This window comes from Nanorana parkeri, unplaced genomic scaffold (genome assembly GCF_000935625.1).
Source record: "Nanorana parkeri isolate BGI_ZX_2015 unplaced genomic scaffold, ASM93562v1 scaffold181, whole genome shotgun sequence".
Classification (NCBI taxonomy): Eukaryota; Metazoa; Chordata; class Amphibia; order Anura; family Dicroglossidae; genus Nanorana; species Nanorana parkeri.
The window spans coordinates 1,235,577-1,249,976 of NW_017306449.1; the positions used below are offsets into that span (position 1 = coordinate 1,235,577).

Here is a 14,400-nt window from a genome sequence, read left to right on the forward strand (position 1 = left end):
TTTTTTTCCAGTAAAGCAAAATGCAATGTGAAAAGAAGATTGGCCTATAGCAACCAGCTAGACTTTAACATTCAGTAAAACTGGCATCCATCCATCCACTCTAAAATGAAAAAGGAAAGCTATTGTGTGGTCTGTCTAATGAAATTAAAGGATTCTTACATTTTAAGCACCCACATCCCCACAGCCTCATTTGCCCGCCTTTCGAAAAATGACAGATCTCAGATTAATCAAACCTTCGCACCACCACGTCACCGTGCCATGCTGTGCGTGTACCGGCTTCTGTCCACAGAGAATAAATACCTGCTTGTTGCACTGTAGGGCGGCCATTATTTTCTAAGGCCAGGGCCTGGCACGGATTCCCACATGTGCCAAGATGTGCAGAAACACCAATCAATAACAGTATGTGCCAGGGTCAGTGTGTGCAGAACATGCTAGCTCACAGTGAAAGGACTCTCCCACCACAGTGTGCAGCAGAAGCCTCCACTCATGAATGCATGACTCTACTGCATTCTGCTCATTTGTAGAGAAGTAACAATTCTGCATCTCAATCATCTACACCACAAGCTATTTGTCTAACGGCAACTTTATAACAGGGTAGGGTAGGTTCCGTTGACTTTCCGATTGCACCCTCAATTTTACTATCCTTGGGGTGCATTCCTTTTTTGGGGGGACAATTTTTATGTGAAGTAACATGTCCTGAGTGGACATGTTTCACTGTATTGCCTTTTCCTTACTTGCAATGCATTTACATGTGTTAACCAGCGTTTTTGACGCATTGCGCTGAAAAAAGTGAGCGTACTCTACACTGCAGCACAACACAGCAGTGTGAACTAGCCCCATTCACACCCTTACATTTTTCGGTGCCCTTGCATTAGCATCTGTTGAAAAAACAAATGCCAATGGAAGGCAACGGAATGCCAATGGAAGGCAATGGAAGGTGTGAATGGGGCCTCAATGTCAAGCGAAAACAATGAGAATTTTGTATGGGATTAGAAGGCTAGGTAAGCATACCATGCTTTAATTTCCTATAATAAAGCTGTCTTGGTTGGGAAGGACTGCAAAGTCATTGGGATGCATTAGCTGACAGCAGATACTATGTACTTACATTAGTCACTCCACTGCCACTGTTAGTGGAGAATATGCACACTCCCAGTCCCAGTTTTAAAATGCAATGCCTGTGACCCGAGCAGCCTAGTGGCAGTCAAAGTTGAAGGCTGCTATTTGTACAATAACTTCAATGGTGCTCTGGGTGGGGCCGGTAAAGTAATGCGACTGATCCTGTCAGCTAACTTAACAAATATATTTTGGATGGAGTTCTATTAAACTAGTAGGCACCTACCGGTTTAGGGCAGTGTACATATCTTGCAAGGCTGATGATAAGGTCATGTGTTATAGGATCCACTAAATTCCGGAAGCTTGCATATCGATAAAGAACATCATCCAAAGATGTAGACTCCATGCCCAGATCCTAGAAAATAAAAAGAGTTTTTGATTTGTAAATGTTAAGAAGGTTACAAGTACATGAAGAAACCTTTCATGTCTCTGCTACAGAATGATCAAATACAAGGTAATTGGAAGAAACACCGAGTAATTGGAAGAAACACTTTCTTTCCTGTTGCTTTGAAATACAATAGTTTTGGTGACATGGTAAGAATGTAAACACTGCAACTGTGCTAAAACCAGAATATTAACCTTCATTTGAGTAGTCCAGATACAGAAGATTTCACAGATCATCTAACATGCTCAGAGGGAGGACAGTAGGAGTTGACTTCCTCAGCCTGTACTCTGTAACCTTTATTTTTCTGCTTCCTGCATCGCCAACATAGGAGGACTGGGCTGATATCAGGGGGACATTTGCCCACCACATCAATACAAATAAGATATGCTGGGCCAATGGCCCATTCAGAATTCTATCAGAGTGGGACCTGCAGCCATTGACAGCTTCTGGGCAAGTAACTTCTAGCTACCTGCACTTGAACAGGGAGTTCAAACCTGCGATCATAGCTGAGGAAAGTCTTTCAGCACCAATTCATGTATGGCACTAAGATTTTATGTGCAGATAGCTGAATAGAGGTTGATGCCGGAAGACTTTCCTCTGCCAGGCACTGTGATTGCAGGTCTGATCAAGAAGCAGGTAATGCAGTTCCTGCTATGATTGAGGAACAAACAGGGCAACAGGATGTATCTATCTAAAGTATTAAACCTTCCACCCCCCTTACATCCCACAATTATATATCCGTGATATGACTGTAGTTCCACAAAGAAGCACAGGATGTGTGTGTGTGTGTCTATATATAAATATATACAGTATATATATTTATATATACATAATCATATACACACACAAACACCATCTGGTCTTGCTGACTCCCACCACCTCTATTCAGCCTTATTTCCTCCTCTCACCCCTCCTACTTTTAAACAAAAAATCTCAATCAGTAAAAAGCAGCAACGCATCAGCCACTAGTAGATGATGATCTGGGGACACATTAGGGGACATTTATCAATTCTGTTGCATGGCAAGGCAATGGTAAACAGGAATAGTGTGACAGACTTATGATAATAAGGCAGCTTAACTCATACAAGCCTCCCTCTGCTTCTCTCAAGTAGCACTGCAATGGAATAAAACCTGACCCTAACCACTTCTTAATTGCGCGTCAGTTTTGAGAGAAAATTTGCCTCGTCCCCAGTGGTTATTCTGTATCTGTACAGACTTGTGCAAATCTGGTGCAGTTTGCTGGCCTTGATTACAGACGCCGGTGTTGCAAAAACACCTAAAAGCAGCCCGATTTGCATCTACATTTGCTGCTTGATAAATGTCTCAGAAAATGACATAGCCATGCCCCTGGTGTAGCCTTGTTCACAGCTTTATGTTCCAACCATCACAGTATGTTAATAACGGTCATGTGGACTTTCAAACTCCCGTAGATGTTCTGATATGTTATGTTTTTCTGGGTTTTCTCCAGCTGTTCCAAGTCCTGTCAAACTACAGAAACATAGTAGCCAATTTCTGAATGTAAATACCAATAATCCTGTTTTAGCTTAGCTGTTCTTGCCTGCAACTTTATTATGAGTAGGTCTACTTGTTCACTTCACGTCCGATCTGCATTCGTAAGTACTGAGGTAAAATATCATGTTGCATACGCAGACACTTTTCATTGCATTATTTATAAAGCGTCAAATAACGTTATTAAGAGTGTGTCTCCGCAGCTGCATCATCTCCACTTTGAAACATGCAACAGCATAGCAGAGCAGTGTTCTCACAAGTAACACGAACTATTAAGGTCACGAACACAGTGTCATGGCATATATAGTATATTTTACAAGTTTTATGAATTAGCCCCACTGTTGCAGTCTGACCGCAGTGTTTTCACATATGAGCCGAATATAAAAAATGCTGTCATTATATTAATACAGGTAGTTCAAGCTGAAATCCAGGATAAGCAAATGTTGTCTAAATACAAGAGGTATGTTTATTCTTACTTGGTGTGCTCTGTGTATTTCATCCAGATCTGTGCAGTAATTCAATGTGAAACTTTGCTTCCATGCAGGAGCTTCCTGTAATAAAGACCAGTCACTGCTGTTCTCTCTCCTTGTGCAGGGGGACTGGTCTTGTACCCACCCCCTTCTGTAGTTTTCTACAGGCAGCCTGTAGTGGGCGGACCTGCTGGGTGCCCCCCACAGCACGGTTTTCTGCACAGACTTTGTGTAGCACAGTGATGATGTTACCATTACCTTTAGGCAATACCTGGGTTTACAAAAGCATTTGTAAAGGTATACACACAATGTGGACTTATATCCTTGTGACTATTAAGGAATATATTTTTAAAAAGTTTGTGCCCAGAGTTCTGCTTTAATGAAATATATAAAATATAAGGGCAATAGTATGCCTAGAGCTCCCCAGCACCAGCTTCTGCTGTCCCTCGTCATGCATTAGATTAGGGCTGCAACAACTAATCGACATCATCGATTATAATCGATTATTGAAAAAGTTGTCAACTTTTTCAATAATCGATTAATCGGCTTCCGATCAGTTGGCCCTGTTCACGGGTCCACAAATGCGCACCGCACCTCCTCCCCAACTCACGCTCACCGCTGCCAGACCCGCCCGCATCCGCGCTCTACACGCCGCACCTCCTTCCCGCCTCACACTCTCCGCCCGCCCACATCCACGATTGGCGCGGGGAGATGTAGTAAGGAGGAGCAGGTGTGGGGGGATAACAGCCGCCGATAGACAGGTCCGATCTCAGAAGCAAGTTGCTGGAAAACTGCTCAGGCAAGCCTGCACTCCCACCCCTCCCCCCACATGGTGCTCTATAATGTATTTCTGGGATTTGTATTCCTCTATAGCTGATGGTACATTGTGCTGTACATTATACATAGGAATACAAATCCCAGCAATACATTGTACACTGTGTGTATAATGTATTGCTGGGATTTGTTGTACTCCTCTATAGTTGGCGATATTCTGCATTGCGCTGTATAGAGGACTACAAATCCCAGCAATAATACATTATACAGCGCAATGCAGAATACCACCAGCTATAGAGGAGCACAGCAAATCCCAGCAATAGTACATTATACAGTGGTGCAATGCCGAGCATCACTAGCTATAGAGGACTACAAAACCCAGCAATAGTACATTATACAGCGCAATGCAGAATACCACCAGCTATAATGTACTATTGCTGGGATTTGTTGTGCTCCTCTATAGCTGGCGGTATTCTGCATTTTGCTGTATAATGTACTATTGCTGGGATTTGTAGTCCTCTATAGCCGATGCCATTCTGCATTCATTGCTGTATAATTTTACACTTTCCATTTCACTATATTGCACACACCACACCATTTTTTTACTTCCACCGCTCCAAGCTTGCTCCTGTGATGGACTACAACCTCAATACAAACTAGTAGTCCATCACTGGAGCCATTTTTTAAAATGTATGTTATTGTTTATCCGATTAACCGATTAATCGAACGTAATAATCGGCTAACTAATCGATTTTGAAAATAATCGTTAGCTGCAGCTCTACATTAGATGGAATTCCCGTAATAATATCTAAGTTATTTCCATTATTTTTCACACTGCATATTTTCCTTTGACACTGGCCCTCAGCACCGCTGTAATAAAAAGCCGTATGAAGCTATGTCTCCCCATCATCGGCTATAACACATAGCCATAAACCTTCTCCGGAGTCAGCTTACTGACAAGATTTGTGCATGGCAGATAACAGCAACCTAACCTTTGAAAATGTCATGTTATTAAGTCTGCCAGGCATGACATAAAGTAAAAGTAACAGCTGGTCTAAAACAGCGGCCCACATTTCTGACTGATGTAATGGATTACCTATACTCTGTCACCGGCGATAAGAATGTTAAAGCCTAACTCTACCCAAAACATTTTGTTTTAGCTTGGGAGTGAGTTTGGAAGATTATGAACCACTCTAAGGTCCTTATTGCTGTATGTTTCCCTGCTGGAGAGTTCCCTTCACTTGCTGTCCCTGTGACAGGGGACCAGTAGGACAAAGGGAAAACAGGCATCAAAAAACTTTTTTTGCCAGCCTTGTCCATGGAGTAACAGACATCCATTAAAAAAAAGCTGACAGAGGTTCTAACTGCAGTCTGGGCTTTTTTTCACGCTTCTGCTGCCAACAGTGCCATTGTGGTTGGCCTCTGTCCAGTCATTTTGGTACTACATGCACGAGGAGACACATGAATCTGCACCACTAAGATCACTGGGAGTAGCATTTCAATGATACACTAATTATAATTTCAGACTAAAACCTGTCTCATCTCTTCCTCTTACATTAGGGCCTAATCAAGCTGCTTACATACAGTTCAGCAACTCTACAATATGTGTGGTTACTGTCTCTGAAATAATACACTCTAATTTTTATTTCAGGGTAAAACCTGCCTCATCTATACCATTTAAACTGCAGCCTAATCAACCTGCTTATATACTGTTCAGCAACTGTACAACTGTATGTGTGGCTGCGGTCATTAAAATAATACATTCCAATGTTTATTTCAAGATAAAACTTTTACACTGAAGACTAAAAAAGCTGTGCACATACTGTCCAGCCACTGTACAATATTTGTGGCTATTTTCTCTGAAATAATACACTCTTTTGAATATTTCAAGATATAACCTGCCTCCTCTTTTCCTCTTACACTGCAGCTTAATCAAGCCGCTTACATACTATCCAGCCATTCTACCATTTTTTTGAATATTGTCGCTCAGGTAATACACTCTAAATTTTATTGCAAGATAAAACCTTCCATTGTCTCCTTCAATTTACTGTCTATTCAAGTGATTGCATACTGTCCTCCTGACACTAGCCAATTTATACCAAACACATACCTGAAGTCTATATTTTGAATTTTTGTGGGAAAATCGAGAATGTGGAGTTGTCATTTTGAAGTGTTTTTGTGCTCTCTGTTTTCACATTTTATTAAACTTTTAAGACAATACAGTGTGGTACTGCAAAAAAGAAACTCACAAACTATGCTATGAAACTTTTGCCATTGGCTGATTTATACAAAAATGAAGACTTTAGCTTTACATTTTCAAAGTGAACTTATAAACATTTTAGATCTGTTTTGGTTGCTGCTTCAGGTTAAATTCAGGCCAATTACTGGTGCTGCTGCTGTATTTAAGTTAGGGAATAATGTAAAAGTTAAAATGACAATTACACATCCAAAATATGTGATAGCACTGTCAATTAGAATCATACTGTTCTGTAACACCACTTCTGAGCTTAAAGAGATCTTAGGGGCATGTAATTAAAAGGATTGTTATTTTTCCCATGTCACTCTTGAAGTCAATTTAAAAGGCGGTCCCACTGCCGAAAGATAGGCATTTCATTTTTTTTACTAAACAAAGCATGCCTTGGTGCTGCAGATATTGGTGGTAATAGTGAAAGAGTTCATGAAGTACATCTTTTTATATCTTCTGGCCTATCAACTTTCTTTGTGGCCCTAGGTGTTTGGTTACATGATATCTGAAAGCTGCAAAGGAAGTCAGTGTTGGAAGACTTTCCTTTGCCAGGTGCTATGGTCACAGGTCTGAGCTGTAAGTATATAGTTATGCGAAGCCTGCTCTAATCAATGCATAATTAGTGAGCGTTCTCCACCCAGGGCCTCAAGCCAAAGATAACTTATTGGTACTGGCATGGGGAGCAAATGCTCGCTTGGCTCACATTCCAGTCCTTCCCTGAAGCTATTGTATTTAAGAAGGCACTGTGTGTCTTGTCACATATATGACCACTGTGAGCACTGTCCTTAGGATCATAATTACTGGGTTTTGTTTTTTAATCCAGATTTAAGAAAGCCCATTCCAAAGTTGACACCTCTGTTACTCCAGCATATTAACTGCCCTGGCTTCTTGTCACCACCCAGGTGGTTACAATACGAGTCAATGCACAATATATTTTCAAATTTCATTGGATTGGACTGAAAATAGATGTCAATTTTTTAAGTAAGGATCCTTATTCTGCTTTGTTAGCTTTGTCAAAAGAGCCTATGTACACTTAAAGGAGGAACATTGCTTATAACTGATGGAGTACTGATGGCCTACGGAGAGTCCACCTGGGGTGGAGGCATGACACCACAGGTAAAGTCAAGTAAGGACTGTCATGGAATTGGTGAAAGAGGGAGCCAGGATCCGAAAGATACATGCATACAGTGCTTACATTAATAATTAAATGGTGGTTATTTAAGTTTATTTAAACTTATCAAGCTGAGTAATATATTTTGGATGGAATTACACTTTAAAGGACAAGTTTGTCTGCAGACTGACAGTCCTGGTTCAAAATAAAAGCACTGCAGAACCCGGAGTGCCAGTACAATGCACAGATACAACATCTACAGTAGACTGACACCATCAGGGCCGTTAAGAGGGGGAGAGGCCTGTTGCCAAGTAGGCTGTACTGGCCTCATAATTTCAAATAGTGGCCCTGGGTTTTCATATAATTTTAGATTAGACTGGGCTTTAGATTTGAAAACCTTACCCACTCTATGCAATGGGTAAGTCTTATTTGGGTTGGGAGGCTCTTGAAAAATTAATTTTCAAACATTTGTATTCTTATATGCAGAGGGGGAATTGGCATTTCTTTTTATCAAACCAAATCCAGATGAGCAGTGTTTACATTTTCCTGACCTGATGTACTCTGTAACCCTATCATAGAGAATAATGACCATTCCAAGCAAAAACACCAAGCTGGAAAAAAGTTTGGCCATTATCTTCTATAGGTGGGCCTGGCCAAAGTACAATATTAGCTGGAGACAAATTATGTACACAGCACTTCTTTGCATTGGAGCTTTGTATTTCCATTGCAGTGTATAATAGGCACATCACCATAGGCAAACTTCCTATGATCAACAGAACATTTTGTCCCATGGTTTTCACTGAAAGAAGGCAGGCATGTATACAACCTCTAAACATTTGGCTTATCTGACAGAGAATCATGTATACAGGCTGATTACCTCTATAAGCTTACTTAGGTAAAGACAGGATGATTTCCCCTTTTAATGGACACAATGTCATTCTATGAGCAGTGCTGATGTATTGATATGCCCCTGTGGAGCAGGAAGGCTGCAGGTGTTTCTGTGTCTTCTTCTTGGGAGAACCCTTACACAGGTGAATGAGGTAACCCTGCTGCCACCTGAGATCTGTTTCTACCAAAGCAATAATCCCCTTGTGTAATACTGAAAACAGCAAGGCATCTCTGCTCTATTCACTGACTCTGAGATAACTTCATTCTATCCCTCAGCCACCTATGAAGTGAGTTACTCTGACTGGAATAACTAAATAGATTGCAAGGAAACAAATCCCAGATGCTCAATACAATTTTTTTTTTCCAAATACAAGGCTGCAGCTGCCAGATCCAAGAATAGTGCGAACACTGGAACAGAAAAAAATGAATACATCTGGGTGCTTATTCCACTGCCTGGGAATATAATTTATCAATATTATGTACATTATCACCTAACATAGGACCATCTACTTTAAAGTGAAAGTGGTCATTTAGCATTGGGAGGACTCTGTAAGGCTCCCACACCTGTTACAATTCCCTGGGGCTTTGGCTTAGCAATCCCCCATCACCGAAGACTTCCGCTCTGCCGCCTATCTAAGGATACTCAAATCACATGATATTCCTGCTGAAAATCACATATTTTCTGTAATCCAGAAACTGCCAAGACACTAACCCAGGGCTGATAGCATTGCATATGTAGTTTTTTTGGTCCAAGCCTACTCGCAAGGATATTTTCCAACAAGCTAGAAAATCTTACTATGAGACAACTAGCACTTTCCAGAAGTGCTTCTCGTCACCACCAATGTGCTTAAAATATGGGTCAATTCACAAAGCTTTATCACAAAGATAAGAAATGTATTTTAGTCAGGTGATTATATTTTTAAATCTCATTGTATTGGACTGAAAATAGATGTTCATTTTTTAAGTAAGGATCCTTATTCTGTTGTGTTAGATTTATGAAATGTACACATAAATAAGGAGCATTGCTTGTAACTGATGGAGCACTGATGGCCTACGAAGAGTCCATCTGGGGTGGAGGCATGACACCACAGCTCAAGTCGGGTAAGGACTGTCATGGAATTGGTGAAAAGATACAAAAGATACATACATAAACTGGATACATTAATAATTAAACGGTGGTTATTCAAACTTATCAAGCTGAGTAATATATTTTGTATGGAATTGCACTTTAAAGGACAAGTTTGTCTGCACACTGACAGTTCTGGCGCAAAATTAAAACACTGCAGAACCCGGAGTGTGTCCACTGTGTATAGTACAATGCACAGAACAAATACAGAACCAATACAAAAATGTCTATAGTAGACTGAAGGCATGCGAGGCACGAGGAACTGCCTATATACTTTAATGGAGCCGCTGTCCAACACTAGAGACGTTAGCAGTACGTCCTCATATAAGTCTATGGGGAGGTGTACTACAGTCATACAGAGGTAAGAAGTATGAAAGCAAACACCTGTGTGTGAGGTTCTCGTTTAGATTAGGCTAGAGGGCTAGGGTAGGTTACTGAGGTTTTTTTTAAGTGAACTTTAAAGTGACACTAAACTCAGGAATTACATCTTAAAAATGCATTTGAGTACCATAACTATTAACAAAAATGTATCTTATTTGTGAATCACTCAGCTGTAGATGCTCAAATCATCTCTGAATTCATACTGACACTGTCCTTCCTTCTGGAGGGTGGCTACTTTTGTTCCCCATGGTCCCTGTGTGTGTTGTAGCCACAAGTAGGATTGGAGCCTCTCCCGTGATGAACTATAATCTCATGTATAGTTTACTAATTTGTATTGAAATTATAGTCCATCATGGGATGAAGATGGAGGCACCGGCGACGGAGGGGACAGCACATAGTGCAGCGTTGAGGGGAATCCCCTGCAAGGCAAATCAGCAATAATGCAATAATATACTGTGCATACAAGCACATTGTAGAAAAACCTCCAGAGGGTTTATTTTCCCATATTCCACTTTACTGCTTTAATAGAAATACAAAAATGCTGAATAAATCACTTACAATTGATGCTGCATCTTGATGCTTAAAGGAGAACTATAAGGTGAGTGCTTTTCACTCATCTCATAGTTCTAGCCGACCTGTGACAATGAGACTGTCACAGGTCGGCTCAGTAGATCGGGAGGTGAGTGAACACATATCGGCGTTCGCTCACCTCTCGATCCTGTCACGGCTCTCTGCCGTGACAGGGCAGGGGCTGGATTCCCCCCTCCCCGCTCCGCCAGCGCTGACTGGCGGAATGGACGGGGGAGGGGGTGGGTACAGCTGGCTCTGCCTCTAGATAGGCAGAGCCAGCTGTCAGTCACACAGCTGGGCGGATCCCGGCATAATTGTCGGGATCCGCTTTAGCTGCTGCTCGCGGTACACTGTGGCGTCTCAGTATAACGCGAGCTACAGCTCGCAGTTTACTGAGCCTAGGGTGACGGGAGGACGCTAGTTTGTGTCCTCCCGTTACACTAAGGAGAACTATGGGGAAAAGCCTTAACCCCATAGTTCTCCTTTAAAGTTTTATTTTCCTGCAGAATCAACTAGTCTCCTGAGGACAGTCCCTGATCTCCTGTTTTAGGGTGGCTCCTTTTCCTTGCAGGGTCCTATGGAGCCACCATTGTGTGTACTAGCAAGTTGTGTGCGTCACCATAAAGACACAGGCACAGCAAGGCAAAACACTCCCCCTCCCTGCCCCTATCGCCTCGCTCCTCCAAGCTAGTAGATTGGCAGCTGCTGGAGACTGCTCTCTCCCTTGTGATCTTGTACTGGAGAGGAAGTTCAGGGATGCAGAATGGAGAAAGTTGGAGCCAGCTGTTTAAAAACATGATGACTGTAAGAGCTTGGGCAAAAATGTAAAGTGATACTTTGCTGGACAATGTACACTGAGTGGCCAGATTATTATGACCACCCCATCAGTACTTCGTTGGGCCACGAGATGACTCCACAAGATGACTTTGTTGGGCCGCTTAGTGACTCCACGAGATGTTGAAAGGTGATGCGAGGAATCTGACACTGCACTGTTGCCCTTCTGTTGTCTTGTACCAGTCTTGCCACTCTCCGTTCTGCCCTAACATTGACTAGTCGCTGACGGCCACAATTCGCACGTTCAGACCCAGATTTTCGGCTGACAGTCCAGTCTTTAAACACTTTAACAACAGCTGCTCTTGAACATTTAACGAATTCTGCTGTTTTGCTGATACTCGCTCCATGGCTCCGAGCGCCAACAATCATCCCTTGTTCAAAGGCTGTTAAATCACTTCTACTGTCGTGGTAAACCACCTGGGACCGGCACGGTGACGCTCTAACAGCAGATCAAGGGAGATCATTACTCAATCTCCCTTTGATCTCTTTTCCTGTCCCCGAATGCAGGAAGTGATGTATATTACATCACTTCCTGCATTCAGTGTCACTCTCCGGGGCAGAACACCAGAGAGAAGCTGATGAAGCAGATCTCTGCTTCATCAGCTTCTCTGGGGGTCCCTAGGTGACATCAGAGGTCTTGGAGACCCCTAATGTCTCCATAAAGTGGACCTGTTTGGTGAACTGGCTATTACATAGGGGATTTCTTAGTTCCCTATGTGATAGCAATAAAGTTAAGTCTAAAAAAAAAAAATTAAAGCATTCAAAAAAATAAAGAAGCTAAAAAAAATTCAAAAATAATAATAAAAAAATAACACAAAAAATGTTTTAAAGTCCCCCGCCCCTCCCCCTACATACACACGCAAACATGCGTCGGGTGCGCCTATGTACGAAAACGATGATTGCGTCCATTATGCAGCACATGTTACATATCGCCGCGAACGTTGCAATGAGAGCAATCATTTTAGGGCCATCAATCACTGATAACACTAAACTAATGAGCGGTAAAAACTTTTAAAGCGTCGCCTATGGCCAATTTTGGTCTGCGATTTCACGGGCGCGCGCAATTTTAAAGCTTGACATGTTGAGTGTCTATTTACCCGACATGACCCCGTCTTTTATATTGTTCCAAACAATTGGGGTGATAATAAATGTTTCATAACATTTTATAGGGAAACATGTTTTTTTTTCTTCAAAATTTAGGGTACTTTTTTGTTATATAGTAAAAAATAAACCCCCCCAGTGGTAATTAAATACCACCAAAAGAAAGCTCTATCTGCCCCCAAAAAATTGTATGAAATTTGTTTCAGTACAGCATTGCATGACCGAATAAATGTCAGTCAAAGTACCGCAGCGCTGAAAACGGAAAAATGGCCTGACCAGGAAGGGGGTGAAACACCATGGTCTTCAATTGGTTAACTAACATTATATCATGAGATACAGCATAAGACAGACACTCCTTGAAGCATCTCTATATAAGGAAAAAAAATTCCAACTCATCTGACAGTATGTTGGCAGGTCTAACGTGATGCTAATGTGTTACATTATGGCCGGAGGTGTGCTTGGGGTGCCATTCAATTTCAAATGACAGTCCTTCTGCACTGTAATGCACGGTAGCTGTGTTGCATGGTGGTGTGCAATAATCGCACTGCAACAATGTGAATGGGCCATTAAGAAAATGTCTAAAGCAAAACCTTTTTTCTAATTTTGGATAGAGATGTGAAGTGTAAGATTTGTAGGGTTGCCTGGAACCCCGATGGGATAATTCCCTCTCTCTTTGTCCTAGTGACCACTGCAATGGGAACTGAAAGCGAGCGAAAATACATAATTTTGAGTTATCACCAGAACAGGAATGGAAGGGAAATCTTCCAATATGAACACATGCTCCGGTGACAACTGTCTGAGGGCATTTGCCTCTCTTTGAAGAAATCTCTTCTAACTTCCAGTTGTGTCCACATTACAGGAATTTAAGGGAAATCTCCACAGTGATAAAAAAGCAAAACATGACATGGGTTTATTCACTATCCAGTTCTTGCCTCATATATACTGTACATTTAAGTATTTGTAAAGCCAAACATTTTTTAGTCTTGGATAGAAGTATAGTATTGTACGGTGTTAGTCATCCATCAATGCAGAAAGTTTGGAGTTTAGGTGATACCCTTTAATGGCTAACTTAGGTTATTAAACATGTGAGCTTTCAGGATGACTTAGATGCCTTTTTCATGCGTTATACTGTACATTTGTAAATTGTGAAACTTTATAAAGCCCGAAGAAGTGATCTAAGTCATCCTGAAAGCCTGCATCTTTGATAACTTTCATTAGCCAGTAAAGGGCATCACTTGGATAGAGTAAGCAAAGGTTAAAACCTCTGCCAGTTTATTTGTCCTACTGGGTAAATTTTTCCTTCACTTCCTGTCCCAGAATCACAACAGGAAATAAAAAGAATTCTATACAAAGTGATGGGAATTCACTCTTAAGCAGTTTTCACAGGAAAGGGTTCCCCTTTGGAGGGTTTACCCTCACCCCTTTATGCCTCACACATTGTGCGCCTGCATGGGAACAAAAGCAGAAATAGATAACAAGGCTGAAAAGCAGTGGTACTGTCCATTGTCACTTTTCTGTGCATGGTGGCTCAGTGGATACCACACTGTGGCAGCAGGTAGGACATGATGTTTCTTTATTCAGACATATCACTGTATATATTGCACAATAGTAACACTAACTGCAAATATAATACTAAACGCACTCTGGGTGTGGTTGTTCTAACTGCTTATCTCTATCATCCTAACACAGAACAGAGTAAAGAGCCCCAATCAGCTGTCTGCTGCTAAGCTAGTGATTTCAAGCAAACCTGTACAGAGAAAAATATAGAGGATGCCATTGCTGACTTATTTTAAAATGCTACAGCTTGACTGTCATGCTGCTACAAAGGTAGAAATGCAGTTCTTTCCCATCCCCCATCACCTTATACCTTTTAACAAAACACAGATTTGTTTC

At 41.5% G+C, this 14,400-nt stretch overlaps 1 protein-coding gene across 1 annotated transcript in view; it reads right to left on the reverse strand.

The window, feature by feature from the left end:
* Positions 1-14,400, reverse strand: part of LRRC75A (leucine rich repeat containing 75A) — a 215,985-nt gene that overhangs the window by 153,588 nt on the left and 47,997 nt on the right. The window contains exon 2 of the mRNA XM_018554992.1: positions 1,340-1,468. Within this exon, the coding sequence (XP_018410494.1) occupies positions 1,340-1,468 (129 nt within the window). The remainder of the gene's footprint in view (positions 1-1,339; positions 1,469-14,400) is intronic.